This window comes from Poeciliopsis prolifica, unplaced genomic scaffold (genome assembly GCF_027474105.1).
Source record: "Poeciliopsis prolifica strain line A6 unplaced genomic scaffold, Auburn_PproV2 SCAFFOLD060, whole genome shotgun sequence".
NCBI classification, from domain to species: Eukaryota; Metazoa; Chordata; class Actinopteri; order Cyprinodontiformes; family Poeciliidae; genus Poeciliopsis; species Poeciliopsis prolifica.
In genome coordinates, this window is record NW_026562435.1 from 1,605,646 (window position 1) to 1,618,476 (window position 12,831).

The window sequence follows — 12,831 nt, forward strand, 5'->3', positions numbered from 1 at the left end:
GTAGTGTTTGTGGAAAACATTCAAAATTGTAACAAGCTTCTTTAGAATTGATTTTGAACCATAATAAATAAAAGATTACTGAATATTGTGATGTGTAACGATGGCTTAAATGACAAAATGTAATGTTTCAATTGTTCACTGTGTGTTTCTGACTTTGAATTTTTATGGTTTCACAATGTAAGGCACTTATTGCTGCAATGTGCTATACAAAAAAACTTGATTGATTAGTTGATTGTGTGATTTGTATCCCTAAACTGCACAAAGGCCATTCTAATGTGTTTTTTTTCCAGTCTGATCTTCTTCAATCAGTTCATTGAATCTGTGTTTAGAAGAAGAGAGGAGGCACAAAAACTGGTGCAAAATTCTCCCATCTGTTGGATGTTATAGCCCAGCATGGATTTAAAATTATTTTTTTGCTTCTGTTGCAAAAAAAAAAAGGTTCACTACAGGACTGTCTTCCCTACTGTTATTATGATGCCATGTTTCCTGAAGTTTCTAGATTTATCTTGTCATTTGAGCACTTTGTAGAGCCACTGATAGTCCAAAGTGAATGTCACTGAATAGTGAAGGCAAAACAATCGGGAGGAAGAATGGGCTTTAACAGGTCAATATTTCAGAGCCTTTTCAGCTCGATACACTAAACTGAACTGCAACAGTCACTGCATTTCTTCTTAAATATCTTATTGGTATTTGGAGCAACAGCACAAAACGCGCCTCTTTGGCTCTAACTTCCTGTTATTCCATAGCTTGTTAATCCATAGAAAACCCTCCGTTTACTCCCAAGGCACCGTCCTGCCTCTTATTAACAGAATTAATAAGGAATGTCTTAATTAAAAAACAAACATTATTGTTCTTTGTGCTGCTGATGCTCACCTGTGGTCAGTTTTGATGCGAAATGTAGGGATTTTTAAATTCCAACCATGAAATGGTCCCAGGTGGTCTCCTTCCCGTCCGCCTGAAAACTTTCCCTGTGATGAAAAACATTCAGTGTTTTTCATCACAGGGAAGCAAAGCAGACAGACGGTGAGCGCAGGCGGGCTGGGCTGCACGCTGTCCGGAGCACAACACCGCCCCCTGCTGGCAGCTCCGTCCAAACAGGATCAAAGCTTAGAAAGTGGAGGCAGGTCATTTATCATTCCATTGATGATTATGGGCATCTTCTCTTCATTGTTCCTATGAAATATAATGATTTCATAGATTACACTGATTTTCCCAGGATCTTTTTTCGCTTTTTGTAACACGGACTCTGAAGTAATGCATCACCATTTTTTATTTGTTTCATAAACATCACTAATGTAACATATTTCTGTATATAAGCTGATTCTGCATAGACTGTTTTCCAATTTTTAATCCTGGTAATTATAATTTTCAGCCAACAGCTAACATTAATCACTGATTCATTCAATTTTAGAATATAGATCAGATCAATAAAAGTTTTAACACAGAAATTCATCTTCAATGAAAAATATGGAATATTTTTCTTAAATGTTTCCAAAGTTTTTTTTTAATGTAGAAAAATGAGCCTCATAGGACTGAATATTCTAATTATCACATGACTGAAAACAGGATTTTTTTTTCATAGCTTTCTTTCTATAATTACCATAGTTACCATAGGCCTTTGTTCCTTGATCTTCAAGATTATGTTTAAAAATTTTGTAAAAAGAAATCTTTATTATCTTTACTGTTCATAAATTACAACAGTGCTTCACTTCCTTTCATAAAGTTTGTTACAATAATGTAGACTTCTGGGAAACAGAAAAAAAAACAACCTGTATTCTGAGAATTAAGTACAGAAAAGGATTAGGGCCAGTGAAAAAAAAAACATTATTTTTAATTGGCTTTAATCCTTTTCTGTACATTGAGTGGGAACAACAAACACAGCAGGAACAAAACACATATTTTAACAACCTGATGTCTTACTTCTGCTTAAATGAACAGCCGGTCTTTTGACATGGGGGCCAGCAGGGGGACAACATTGTCTCCCATTATTTGGTTCTCAAATCAGATTTGCCACATCTGTCATTAAAGGAAAGAGAGGACAGCAGTGTGTAAAAAAAAGAAGAAAAAAATTATGTCTTTATTGCTGAAAGAATACAACTTTGTAATAAACTCAACATTGTTTTCTCGTCTTTACGATTAGAATTGACCAAATGCTAGATACTGCAAGAGAAGTAACAAAATTCAGCCTGGATATGAAAGCATCTTACAAAGTTAGACGTTAATATTCCTCAACATCGTTTACACTGATCTGGAGTCAGCAAAGGGAATCCCAGTCGCGCCTACACCTTTAAAAACAAACTCTGGGCTTCTTAGACTGTCTATCTTTGGTTCTAGGAGACAAAAATATTCTCTCAAAGTTGTTGCTAATTAGCAATACTGTGGTGGTTCAAGGAAGAACAAAAATGACACCAAATATTCAAGAGAAAAAGGGAGCTAAAAATTAAACAAAACTTCCATTTATTTCTTTACATAACAGAATAAATTTATATTCACAACCCCTCAAACAATCCGCTGTTGAGCAAATGAGGGGGGGAAAAAAAATCCTTGTTGGAAAAAAAATGACCATCAAATATTTAAGAGGAAGAAGATGCTGGAATCATTCACAAGTAGTTTACCTAAACCACCAAATGTCAGAGTCACATGTTATCTGTGCAGCACCAGAGGGCGCCAAACTAACCACGGAGAGACCCCCAGCAGTGTGTGTATTCAGCATGTTCAGAACACATTCACAAACCTACAAAACAGAAAATTAATGGTTGTTTAAACAGAAGCAACTAAAACCGGGAGGGGCGAGTATGAAGTCATTTCATAAACATTAACAGTTCTTTCTATTGGATTTTAGGTACTGGAGAGGGGGTCTGCCATTTAATCCCCCTTCATCTGTTCCTGTTCGTTCCCAATGTGAGTTTTCCAGTGCTCAAAGAAGTCCTGCGTCTCTGTCGACGACCACTCTGGGAGCCGTGTGTGTCCTCCACGCCATCCCGGGACAGAACCTGGACAGGTCGAAAAGCGACCTGGGATCACATGTCGTCCTCATCGTCTTCGTCCTGGGACGAGCTGGCCTGCTGGGCCACGCTGGCAGACGCTGCAGCCATCTGCGCCTGCTGAGCGGCCTGCTGCATCTGCAACCACTCCTGCTGGGCCAGCTCCGCCTGCTGCTGCCGAGCCTGCAGGGGGCGACACGGGGACAGAGTTCATCTAAAGGCAGGAAAACCACTTCACAATTCAGTTAAAAAATGAATTTATCCCAAAGTGGAAATGAAATGTCATAACTCAGATCATGCAAGCTTCTTCAAAATGCTGTCTGAGTGTCTATGGTGTGAGCAGGAAGGATCACCAGGAGCAGTCAGTCTCACAACAAATCCAAAGAGGCCTCTGACTAAAGACTGTTGCTGTATTTCTCATGACTATCATGACATGCTAACTGATCCATTTCTGAGTGGTATTACGCAATAGGGCTGTTGTAGCTGATTATTTTGGTAATATATTCACAATTCTTATCAGTAACTGAATAGCTACATAAGCGAGTAAAAGAAATATATGAAAGAGAAATGCTTGTAAAAGACAATTCAGGTTTTTTTTCCCCTTCTTTCTGCTCTTCGATCGGCTCCTCCATAGCTGCTACTAGCGCTTAGCATTTGTCAACAGCTCATTGGCTGAAGTGAGAGTGTTTCTAAACATACAATAGCCATCCGGCTTGAACACTGCGCACTGAACAGCAACAGTTCACTGAAGGCTCAAAGAAGAAAATTTACCTCGTGAAATGTTAATAATTTTAATAATCTACGTCCTCAGATAATTCCATGACTTCTTACAGCCCGATTCCATTGCAGAATTTTCCTGCTCAGCAGATCAAATTTAGATTTTTTTTTTCTGTTCATTTTAATGAAGAGAGAAATGTGTGTTTTAACACACACAAATGAGGACATTTTGCCATTTTTTGCCATTTTTGCCATGTCAACAAAAACAGCAACAACACATGCTCAGTGAGCATGTGTTGTTGCTCACTGAAGGAGAAGCTGCCATGTTCCTGCAAAACATAACTTTTAAGCTGTAGAGGTGTGCTTTGTTGCATATAAGCAGACAACTTTGTAATTCCTTCATTTTCTTTAGGTTTCGAAATCTCAAATAACTTGCATCACACTTTTTCTTTAAGATCTTACAGTCCTTTAAGGACAAAACAAAACATCCGACTTGGTCAAAACTGAAAGTGGTAGGAGAGAAAACCAGAAAGACACAGCAGGAGAGGAGGAACGCTGCTAAAGCAAGGTTACATTCACACAGCAGGTCTTTAAGAAGAAACCTAGCTGTCACACAGCAATGCTGTTTTTAATGGAAGCAAAAATGGACGTCACCATCTATGGATCAATTTTAAAACTATTCAGCAATGAAAGCCGAAAATATTGTCAAAAATTGTAACATGAAGGAAGCTGATGAAAAGAAAACACAGCTAATAGCAACAGCCTTGATGCAGCTTCAGTAGAGAAATCAGTTTGGGTGTGTGGTCAGAAATACGAAAGGTGGGATTCAGATGTGTTGCACTTCACTGGCAGACCTCTTTTGTAATTCCAGAACTATAATTTTGAGCCACTGATTACCTCCAGATTTACAGCAGGTGGTTTCTTCTGATGCAGAACTATGATGACATATCTCATGTAAATGATGTAAGAACCTGATTAAAAGTGTCATGACCTGTCAGACTATGAAATCAATCAGATAAGGATCCCAATTAATAGCTTCACAGGGAAGGTGATCTTTTCAACTTTTTTTTTTTGAAAGGTGAAAAAATCAGAATTGGGCCATTCAGACTGCTGTGAAAAAGCTGGATAAGAGATGATACGGATTATCAAAATTGTTTTTTAAAAAGTATGATTCGTGCCGCATTCGCCTGCTGTGTGAATAAGTATGTATCTGAGCAAATCTGACTGTCTGTCTTTTGGAACCCGTGCTTTTATCAGAACATGGCTGTGTGAGGGATAGACAAAAGGGAAACAGGTGGCATCTTCAAAATAAATTTAAAAAATGGCTATCACAGGATTAAAACATAATATCTACATGCTCTATGAATACCATCACTTCCTGACTGTGATGCAAACTGAGGCTTCTCCATCCTGGCTCATTGTTAAACAGGACGATCATCCTGCTGTCAACAACCCACACCACCAGCAAGTGTGACACGCTTCTTTTTTTTACCTTTGCAAATAACTCCTGCTGCTGCCTCAGCAGCTCTTCCTCTGGGATGCCCAGGTTCTCCAGTCGGGAGCTGGCCTTCCTCCTCTTCAGAGCCACAGTTTTGCACTCCTGTAGGACGTCTTTCACCTCCGTTATGTACGATGCGAAACCGAGGCTCTCTAGTGCTGCGGTGCGAAAACGAGAGGAGAAAGTGCAGCGATTACTTTCTGTGGTTTCATCCCCGAACAGCGTGTTCCACGCCCCCTCACAGACGCTAATCCCTAATGCGTGAATCTAGGAGGACTCTCACCGTTGATGACATGTTCTGGAGAGATGGTCTTCTTGTCTGACTTGTTGCATATTTCGTTAGCTTCGGACGAGATGAGGTGGATGAACTCCGTGCAGCAGTTCACCACCAGCTCGCGAGCGTCGTTGGCCACTCTTACGTTAGGAAGAGTCTCTTTGATCATCTTGTTGATTGCCGCTCTGGGGATCGTGAGGTCGTCGTCGTTGCCAGAGGAGGAAGCCATCGTGACCCGGATATTTGTTTTCCTCCCAAATATGAAAGAAAAAAAAGTAGCAAAAATAAACTCCTTTTCTTGACAGCGCGGGATAGGTTTTGCCCAACTAATTTCCCTCTTGAGTCAAATGAAGCCGAACAGGTTGACTGAACGTCAGTACGAACACAAACGTCATGAAAAAGCGAGACGTTTCCTCCAAGTTAGCTATCCAAACACACGACCCTCGCCTGCTTTGCGCTTTAAAACAGTGGACCGGTTCTGTTAACTTGCATGAAATAAAACAATGATCTATTAAGCGACACCCCCCCGACATACACAACGAAACGACAGCACTACAGGAAAAAAGCTTAACTAGCCAGCTACTAGGCTAGCTAGCAGCGGTGGTCCCAGCGCGGAACAGAAATGAAAGCGGCAAACAGCATGGCTAAAGCTAGGCTAACAATGAGCTCCGAGCGGAGGCGGCTTTGTAAGCAGCCCTTACGAGAATGACGACAGGAACAAATTCCTCACAACACACCAAGTTGCTTTGCATCATCAAAATAACCGAGCAATGTAAATAGGATTAAAGGTTCTAAACATTTATTTTGGATAGTGTATTCTGGGTAACATTTGCCTAATTTTGTCCGGATACAACGTCAAATACAGAAGCGGAAGTACAGCGTTCCTGTCATGGTTTGTGAAGTTGGATAGCTATTGCATACTGCCACCTTCCGGGCAAAAGGAAGATAACATATATTTTTATTTACAGTTATTTACTACTTTGATGCATGACAGAGAAGCTCCAATATAATATGGAAGAAATTCATTTCAATATTATGTATGATGGTTATACATGTAGTGACATTTTTTAAAAGAAATTCAATATAAATTCGTGTGCGTTTTGTGACTCAAATATAAGACATTTCTCATAAATGTCATGAATTTTTGAATTTTTGGAAGGATTTCCAAGACTGTCTGTAAAAAAATATGACTATAATTAAGTTTAATCAACTTAAACATGGTGTTTAATTAATTCAATTTCCGTTGTGCTTTCTTGTACAATGTCAATAACGAAATTCTAATTATAAACCTGAATTGTTGCGAAATATAAGATGCTTCATATGACCGAAATGCACAATAATCAGCTTTTTTAGCAGAATTTAAGTGACACTTGAACATATCAAGTGTCGCTTAAATTCAAGTATATAGTCTTGGTTAAACATAAAATCTTCTCTCAGGAAACTGCTTTTCAAAATATACATGATCTTGGTTGAGAAAAATCAGGTGCAGTTACGCGAGGTGAACAGAGGGTGGCAGTGAATGCGAAGAAACGCCATAATCTACTGACGTGGTCTCCGTGCAAAGTACACAATCTACACAAATGATTTCTGTAAATTAGAATTTCATTAAGAAGTGCATTTATTTCAGTAATTCATTTGAATTTGTATCTTAGATCCACTACAGTGCTTGTTTCTGTTCTGATGTTTAAATGTTCTGATATTTAATGACCTACAAAATTGTTGAGAAGACCAGCAATCAACATCTTGCCATGGCAAAGTTACAAAAACTAATGGCTAAAGCAGATGGCTACTCACAGACAGCTGTGTCCGAAAATATGAATGGAAAGTTAAGTAGAAGGAAAAGTCGCAGTAGAATGTAGGATGCACAAGCAACAGGAATAATCAGCTGAAGCAAAGATTATTCAAGAATTTGGGGGAGATTCACAAGACATCAGCTGTGATTGGAGTCAGAGCTTCAAGAGCTATTCAGAGCTTTATTATTATGAAATTAATAATAAAGCCCATCCATTTACTAAAAAATTAGCAGAACGAAAATGTTCTACTGGATTCATATCAATAAAGATTATCTCTATCAAACACAGTATTTCTGTGTAACAGCTCTGTTTAGACCTTGAAATATTTTCACTCACTGGCATAAAGATCACTGTAAAACCAATTGAATTGAACATGACTGTGTCTCAAAGATCCTGTAAATAGTTAGGCCAGCATACTGCTCAGTGATTCTTCTATATTATAGTCTGTATATTGTATTCCCTAGTGCAGAAAACTCCAGAGTCATACATTTTCAGAAATTGATTTATTGCTTTCAAATTTATGATATTTTAGTTGACTGTTCCATTTGAAATGTCGGTTGATTGCAGCAGAAATAAAGCTAAACCTGTGGACAGCTTTGGTTGGTTATATTTCTCACACATGTATACACACGCACACACACACAGAAAGAGATCTGACGTGTCGTTACTAATCCTCTCAGGTACTCTTATCTTTTTCCATGCTAAAACTCTTGCGACTCCTCCAGCGCAGCAGCTTGAGGAAGTTCAGGCTGGCGTTGAAGACTTTGTCGTGTTCAAACACCATTTTGTAAAACGTTTCGATGGGGAGGTCTCCGTTGGGATCGGCATATTTCAGTGTGGTCATGGGTGTGTAGAGAGTGTTTGTCTGATGGCGGAAAGGAGGATTGTCCATAGTGATGATCCTGTGGGTGTGCTGGAAACAAAACACACACAGCAGGCAGTAAGAACTTTTAATTTGCAGAAGCATTCACTCCTTCAATCTTGTTTACACATTGTCACACTACAACCTCAAATGACAATGTGTTTTATTGGGTTTTTATGTGACAAACCAGCACAGAATGGTGCATAGTTAGGAAGTGGAAGGAAAGAATATGTGATTTTGAAATTGCTTTCTAAGTTTGAAGTTGAGAGTTTGTATTAAATATGATGAGTTAGACAGTGGGTCAAAATGTAAGACCAGAACCATTTTTAGCAATTTTGTTATGAAAACGCACATAGAGCCTTGCAGCAAGAAGGTCCTGGGTTGGATTCCCGGGCCGGGATCTTTCTGCACAGAGTTTGCATGTTCTCTCTGTGCATGCGTGGGTTCTCTCTTGGTACTCTGGCTTCCTCCCACAGTCCAAAAACATGACTGTTAGGTTAATTGGGCTCTCCAAATTCAGAAATAAATACTAGTCAAGTGAAACAAATCCAAAAGAGAATGAGGATAACTGAACTGTACCAAGAAATAGAATCAAACAATAAAGAAGTGCTCAAAACTGAAAATAACTGAAAAAAGTCCAAAATGGATCATAAGACTTTGAGCTGCAGGTGTTTGAATGTCTTAACCAAAAAATGGCATTTTTCTCATCTTTTCTTGAAAAATATCTTGATTTTAGACAGACTAGATAGTATTTCCTAACATTCATTTTTATGTCTCTTGGTAAGTTTTGTGACATAATCTTTCTTTTATGAGTGATGGTTTGAAAAGTGCTCAGTAAACACAAATACACACTACATGTTTGTGGTACATATTAAAAAATAATAATAATAAATCAAAGCTGGAAGCCTTCCATCCTTTTGTCTCTAATTCATAATTATGCACTACTTTCTGGAGTATTACCTCAGATTTCTGTGAAAGCCATTAAATTTTGTTATTGTAACAAAATGCGGAGAAAGTCATAGGGTGTGAAGACTTCTGCAAGGCACTGTAACTTTACAGACTACAAACAGCCTTGTAAGGTGAAACAAGTAGGGTGCACAGATATCTGTGATTGATACATGATTGATCAATGTTATCCACAGTTCTTATCTTCATCCCCAAAGGTCTGAAAATCCACCAGTTTCCTCTTTGACAATAGTCACCCCACTGATGCCAACTTTGCAACTTTGTAGCAAATAAAAAAAAAATGGTGTAATTTGTGAATTCACAATTAATTTTTAGAGGAATGGTATATAGCCAGAAAACTGAAATCAGTGCATCTCTAGAAACAACATCTTCCATTTGAACCAACATAAAGAACTAATACCTCTGCTACATCCTCTGCTGTCTGACCAAGAGTTTCAAAGATCTGGTTGTAGTTCTTCAGGTAGATGTTTGTGAACATGTCCGCAGTCACTTTATCAGCTTTGCTGAGGTCCGTCTTCAGGCCCTCTTCGTAAACCTTACGCTCAAACTCCGTGATCACCGGGCCTGGTTCTATTAGGCTGATGCTGGCAAAGAAGTTAAACAAAAGTAGAGTGAAAAAGGTGACATAAAGAAATACTTAACTCGTCACTGATTGGCTCTGTTAGAACCTGCCATGTAAGCGCAACTCTCGTAATTCTGTCTTTTGGCAGTTGTGCAGCATGTTTGCACAAACGCTGCATTCAAACATCAGTACTGTTTGCAAGTCTGATCATGTTGACGATGCACTTTGAACATACTTCAGATTGAACCTCAGGGCTTGAACTGCCAAACTTTCGCAAAAGCCTTCCACTGCAAACTTAGATGCTGCATAGACATCATTGAACAATATTCCTAAAACAGAGGCAAAGAGAGAAACTGTTAGGGAAATGTTTCAAACAACATTGGGACTGAAGATGAGCAGGTCAGCCCCTCCTCACCTTGAATGCCCATGACACTGCTGATGACCACAATATGACCTTTCTTCCTCTTTTTCATATCAGGCAGGATCTCCTTCAGCAGTCGCACAAGCCCGAAGAAGTTGGTGTCCATAACCGTCTTCATCTCATCGATAGACTGGCACTCGATGGGTCCAATCAGTCCCATCCCTGCATTACTGACTGAGACAGGTGGGCAGTAAAATTCACCTTTACATTACTGTTGGCATTATCACACAGTTTTTTCTCAATGTTGCTTTGCAGCAAGAAGGTCCTGGGTTCAGTTCATGATCTGGAGTCTTTCTACAGTGAGTTTTCATGACCTCCATGTGTATGAGTGTGTTTTCTCCAGGTACTCTGGCTTCCTCTGACAGTCCAAAAACACGACCGTTAGGCTAGCACGTCACTAAACTGCTCTTCTGTTGTTTGATCGTCTGAATTCAGGGATGTGTGTCTCGTTGTTCCCAAATTGACCAGTGCAGGATGAAGGTGTAGACAGAGGATGGACGGACGGATAAACTACAAAAACCTTAATTCAGATTTCTTGTGTGTTTTCAGTGAACTTTAGGGATGGATGCACGAGACTGAAACAGACTCTTCCTGAACTTCCAGATGTCTTATGTTTTATTTTCTTTCTAGTTTCTGCTCCATCATGTGGATTCTTCACTTTTTTTTATCACCCTTACACATGCAGAACAAGAAAACTGTATTGCCTCACTGTGGGATGCACTATTCAAAATTTTGGCTTGCATTGTGCAAGAACTGTGTTTTAGTGTTTCTACAGTGAAAATGTGTGCACAGAATGAGTGAAGCTTTGAACGTGTGGGTGTTTTAGCAGGAGGTGTGTGTGCAGACTTACTGAGGATGTCCACCCTGCGTTCTGGCAGGCTGTCCACGCAGGCTTTGATGGATTCCTCGCTGCACACGTCCAGCTGCTTGATCTCCAGCGTCCTGCCCAGAGTCCGGCCGGCCGCCTCCACCAGCAGCTCGGCCTTACCCGGGTTTCTCATGGTGGCATAGACTACAACACACAAACAAATGGTCCTCTGACAGCAGAACACAGCTGCGTTTCATGCAGGTCTACGCAATATGTAGGATAACATCCTGTTGCATATTTACGATCAGACGTACTATGGGTTTATTCTCTAATTAGGCTCCTACTTTGCTGACCTGCAATAATTCATATGGATAAACTGTGCTGTCGTTTACTCAGGATAATCCCTGGACCTCAGTGGCTTTTCTTTCCAAGAGAATACTGTAAGAAAACTGTTTACTGGGATATTATGGAAAACAACACAATTAATAAACACATGCCTCCACATTCTTGATTATTTTGAATCATAAAATGTTTTTCACCACTGAGTTTTTTGTGCTCTCTCATTTATTTCTTATATGAAACAAGAAACCAAATTTCTGAAACTGGAAGGTATGTAAACCTGTCACAATAATCAAATAATCAATTAATGGAACGATTAATTAAAATGAGCTCAATAATTTCCATTCTGATGATTCACAGTTGTGGTTGTAAGTGCTTTTTTTCTTCTGTATTATTTATTGTTTGTGTTTGACCTGTTTTATTTTGGGTATTTAAAACATCTTTCATTTCCATTCTTAAGTTATATTTATAAAATTAAAGTTTATTAGTTTTGTAAGAGGGCAAACTTGCATTGCTATGCACTTAATGTCTTCCCAGAGAATGGTCTCAAAACATTATCATTTATCTCAATAATTACTGGGATTATTTGTTATCCAATTAAATTGGTCACTGCAAACGGCCAAGAGGAATGAAATTGACAAAAATATGAATTCATCTTCTAGTTTCTTTGCACATTTCAGCTGTCTGTTTTGTTATTTATGCTAACCAGAAGCCTGGGGGAATTGCCTGGAGCACCCAGTCAGGTAAACAACAGACCCAACAATGCACCAGCACAAAATCTTAACAAGTATTTTTGGATGGTTTCTATTGCAAATGTCTTAGTACATTTGAAATGAGTCAAAACTAACTAACAAGTAACTGAGCAAGAAACAGGAGCTTGATTTAACTAACTAAAACCTTAATATTGATGAAAAAGTATTAGTTTCATTGGCAGATTATTTCACTTATAAGACATTTGTCCCATGTCGCAAGTATTAGTTTCATTTAGCAATGAAACTAATACTTTTTTCACCAATATTAAAGAAGTATTGACATTTTAAAAAGCTGAAAAGTTACATGCACATTTGTTTTATCTTATTTCAAGCGTTCTAACCCATTGGCACTAGAAACTAGACCAAAAATATTCGGTAATGATGTGTGTTTTTGCAGAGAACAGCTCAACGTTTCCTGTTAGTTTAAAGGGAACTCTCTCCTAAGTTCCCTTTAAACTAACGGACCACAACATTTTTTCTTCTGTCTGTTTTTTCTTTGTTTAGGTGTGACCTAAAAACCCCTAAAACACATCTGACCATTTTCAAATTTAACCCAACACTTTCAAGCTTTCAGGAGAAGCAGTGAATGGACACATTTACCCATGAACCTCTTCTTCTCGTCCTTGGCAATCCGGGCCGCCAGAGCCAGGCCGATCCCCGAGGAGCAGCCCGTGATGAGTACCACCTTCTGGTTCATTGTGCCCGCTTTGTTTGCGTTTGTCTCGCAGAATGAAGGAGAACAAAAGGAGCGAGGTGATGTTAAAGCCCACTCCTTAATCCACAGGCTTGCAACTCAGCAGAAGCCTTGTGCTTTGGGCCTGAAGATTACTGAGAAGTGTGGCCAGCACATGCTGC

General features: G+C 39.2%; 3 protein-coding genes across 3 annotated transcripts in view; all 3 read right to left on the reverse strand.

Moving 5' to 3' along the window:
- gng12b (guanine nucleotide binding protein (G protein), gamma 12b) overlaps positions 1–988 on the reverse strand; it is a 33,629-nt gene extending 32,641 nt beyond the window's left edge. The window contains exon 1 of the mRNA XM_055060461.1: positions 874–988. The gene's annotated coding sequence lies outside the window, so the exon portion shown is untranslated. The remainder of the gene's footprint in view (positions 1–873) is intronic.
- A 1,061-nt stretch (positions 989–2,049) lies between these two features.
- dr1 (down-regulator of transcription 1) lies at positions 2,050–6,335 on the reverse strand. The gene is made up of 3 exons (XM_055060456.1): positions 5,483–6,335; positions 5,194–5,357; positions 2,050–3,167 (listed from the first exon to the last, which is right to left on the reverse strand). Exons 1-3 carry the CDS (start codon positions 5,700–5,702, stop codon positions 3,021–3,023), a joined length of 531 nt encoding a protein of 176 aa, XP_054916431.1. The 5' UTR covers positions 5,703–6,335; the 3' UTR covers positions 2,050–3,020.
- A 1,425-nt stretch (positions 6,336–7,760) lies between these two features.
- zgc:109982 (uncharacterized protein LOC553564 homolog) lies at positions 7,761–12,718 on the reverse strand. The gene is made up of 6 exons (XM_055060455.1): positions 12,577–12,718; positions 10,928–11,089; positions 10,072–10,251; positions 9,892–9,985; positions 9,495–9,678; positions 7,761–8,179 (listed from the first exon to the last, which is right to left on the reverse strand). Exons 1-6 carry the CDS (start codon positions 12,671–12,673, stop codon positions 7,943–7,945), a joined length of 954 nt encoding a protein of 317 aa, XP_054916430.1. The 5' UTR covers positions 12,674–12,718; the 3' UTR covers positions 7,761–7,942.
- Positions 12,719–12,831: the final 113 nt, after the last annotated feature.

What these genes read in the sequence shown, in the direction of transcription:
- dr1 (XM_055060456.1), bottom strand. Translation starts at nt 5,702, where the DNA reads ATGGCTTCCTCCTCTGGCAACGACGACGACCTCACGATCCCCAGAGCG. An exon ending in TCCAGAACATGTCATCAACG is followed by an intron (nt 5,358 to 5,482) that starts GTGAGAGTCCTC and finishes TTCGCACCGCAG; the next exon opens with CACTAGAGAGCCTCGGTTTC. An exon ending in AGCAGGAGTTATTTGCAAAG is followed by an intron (nt 3,168 to 5,193) that starts GTAAAAAAAAGA and finishes CGCCCCCTGCAG; the next exon opens with GCTCGGCAGCAGCAGGCGGA.
- zgc:109982 (XM_055060455.1), bottom strand. Translation starts at nt 12,673, where the DNA reads ATGAACCAGAAGGTGGTACTCATCACGGGCTGCTCCTCGGGGATCGGC. An exon ending in GCCCTGAGGTTCAATCTGAA is followed by an intron (nt 9,679 to 9,891) that starts GTATGTTCAAAG and finishes CTTCTTTGCCAG; the next exon opens with CATCAGCCTAATAGAACCAG. An exon ending in CAGCAGAGGATGTAGCAGAG is followed by an intron (nt 8,180 to 9,494) that starts GTATTAGTTCTT and finishes TTTTGTTTCCAG; the next exon opens with CACACCCACAGGATCATCAC.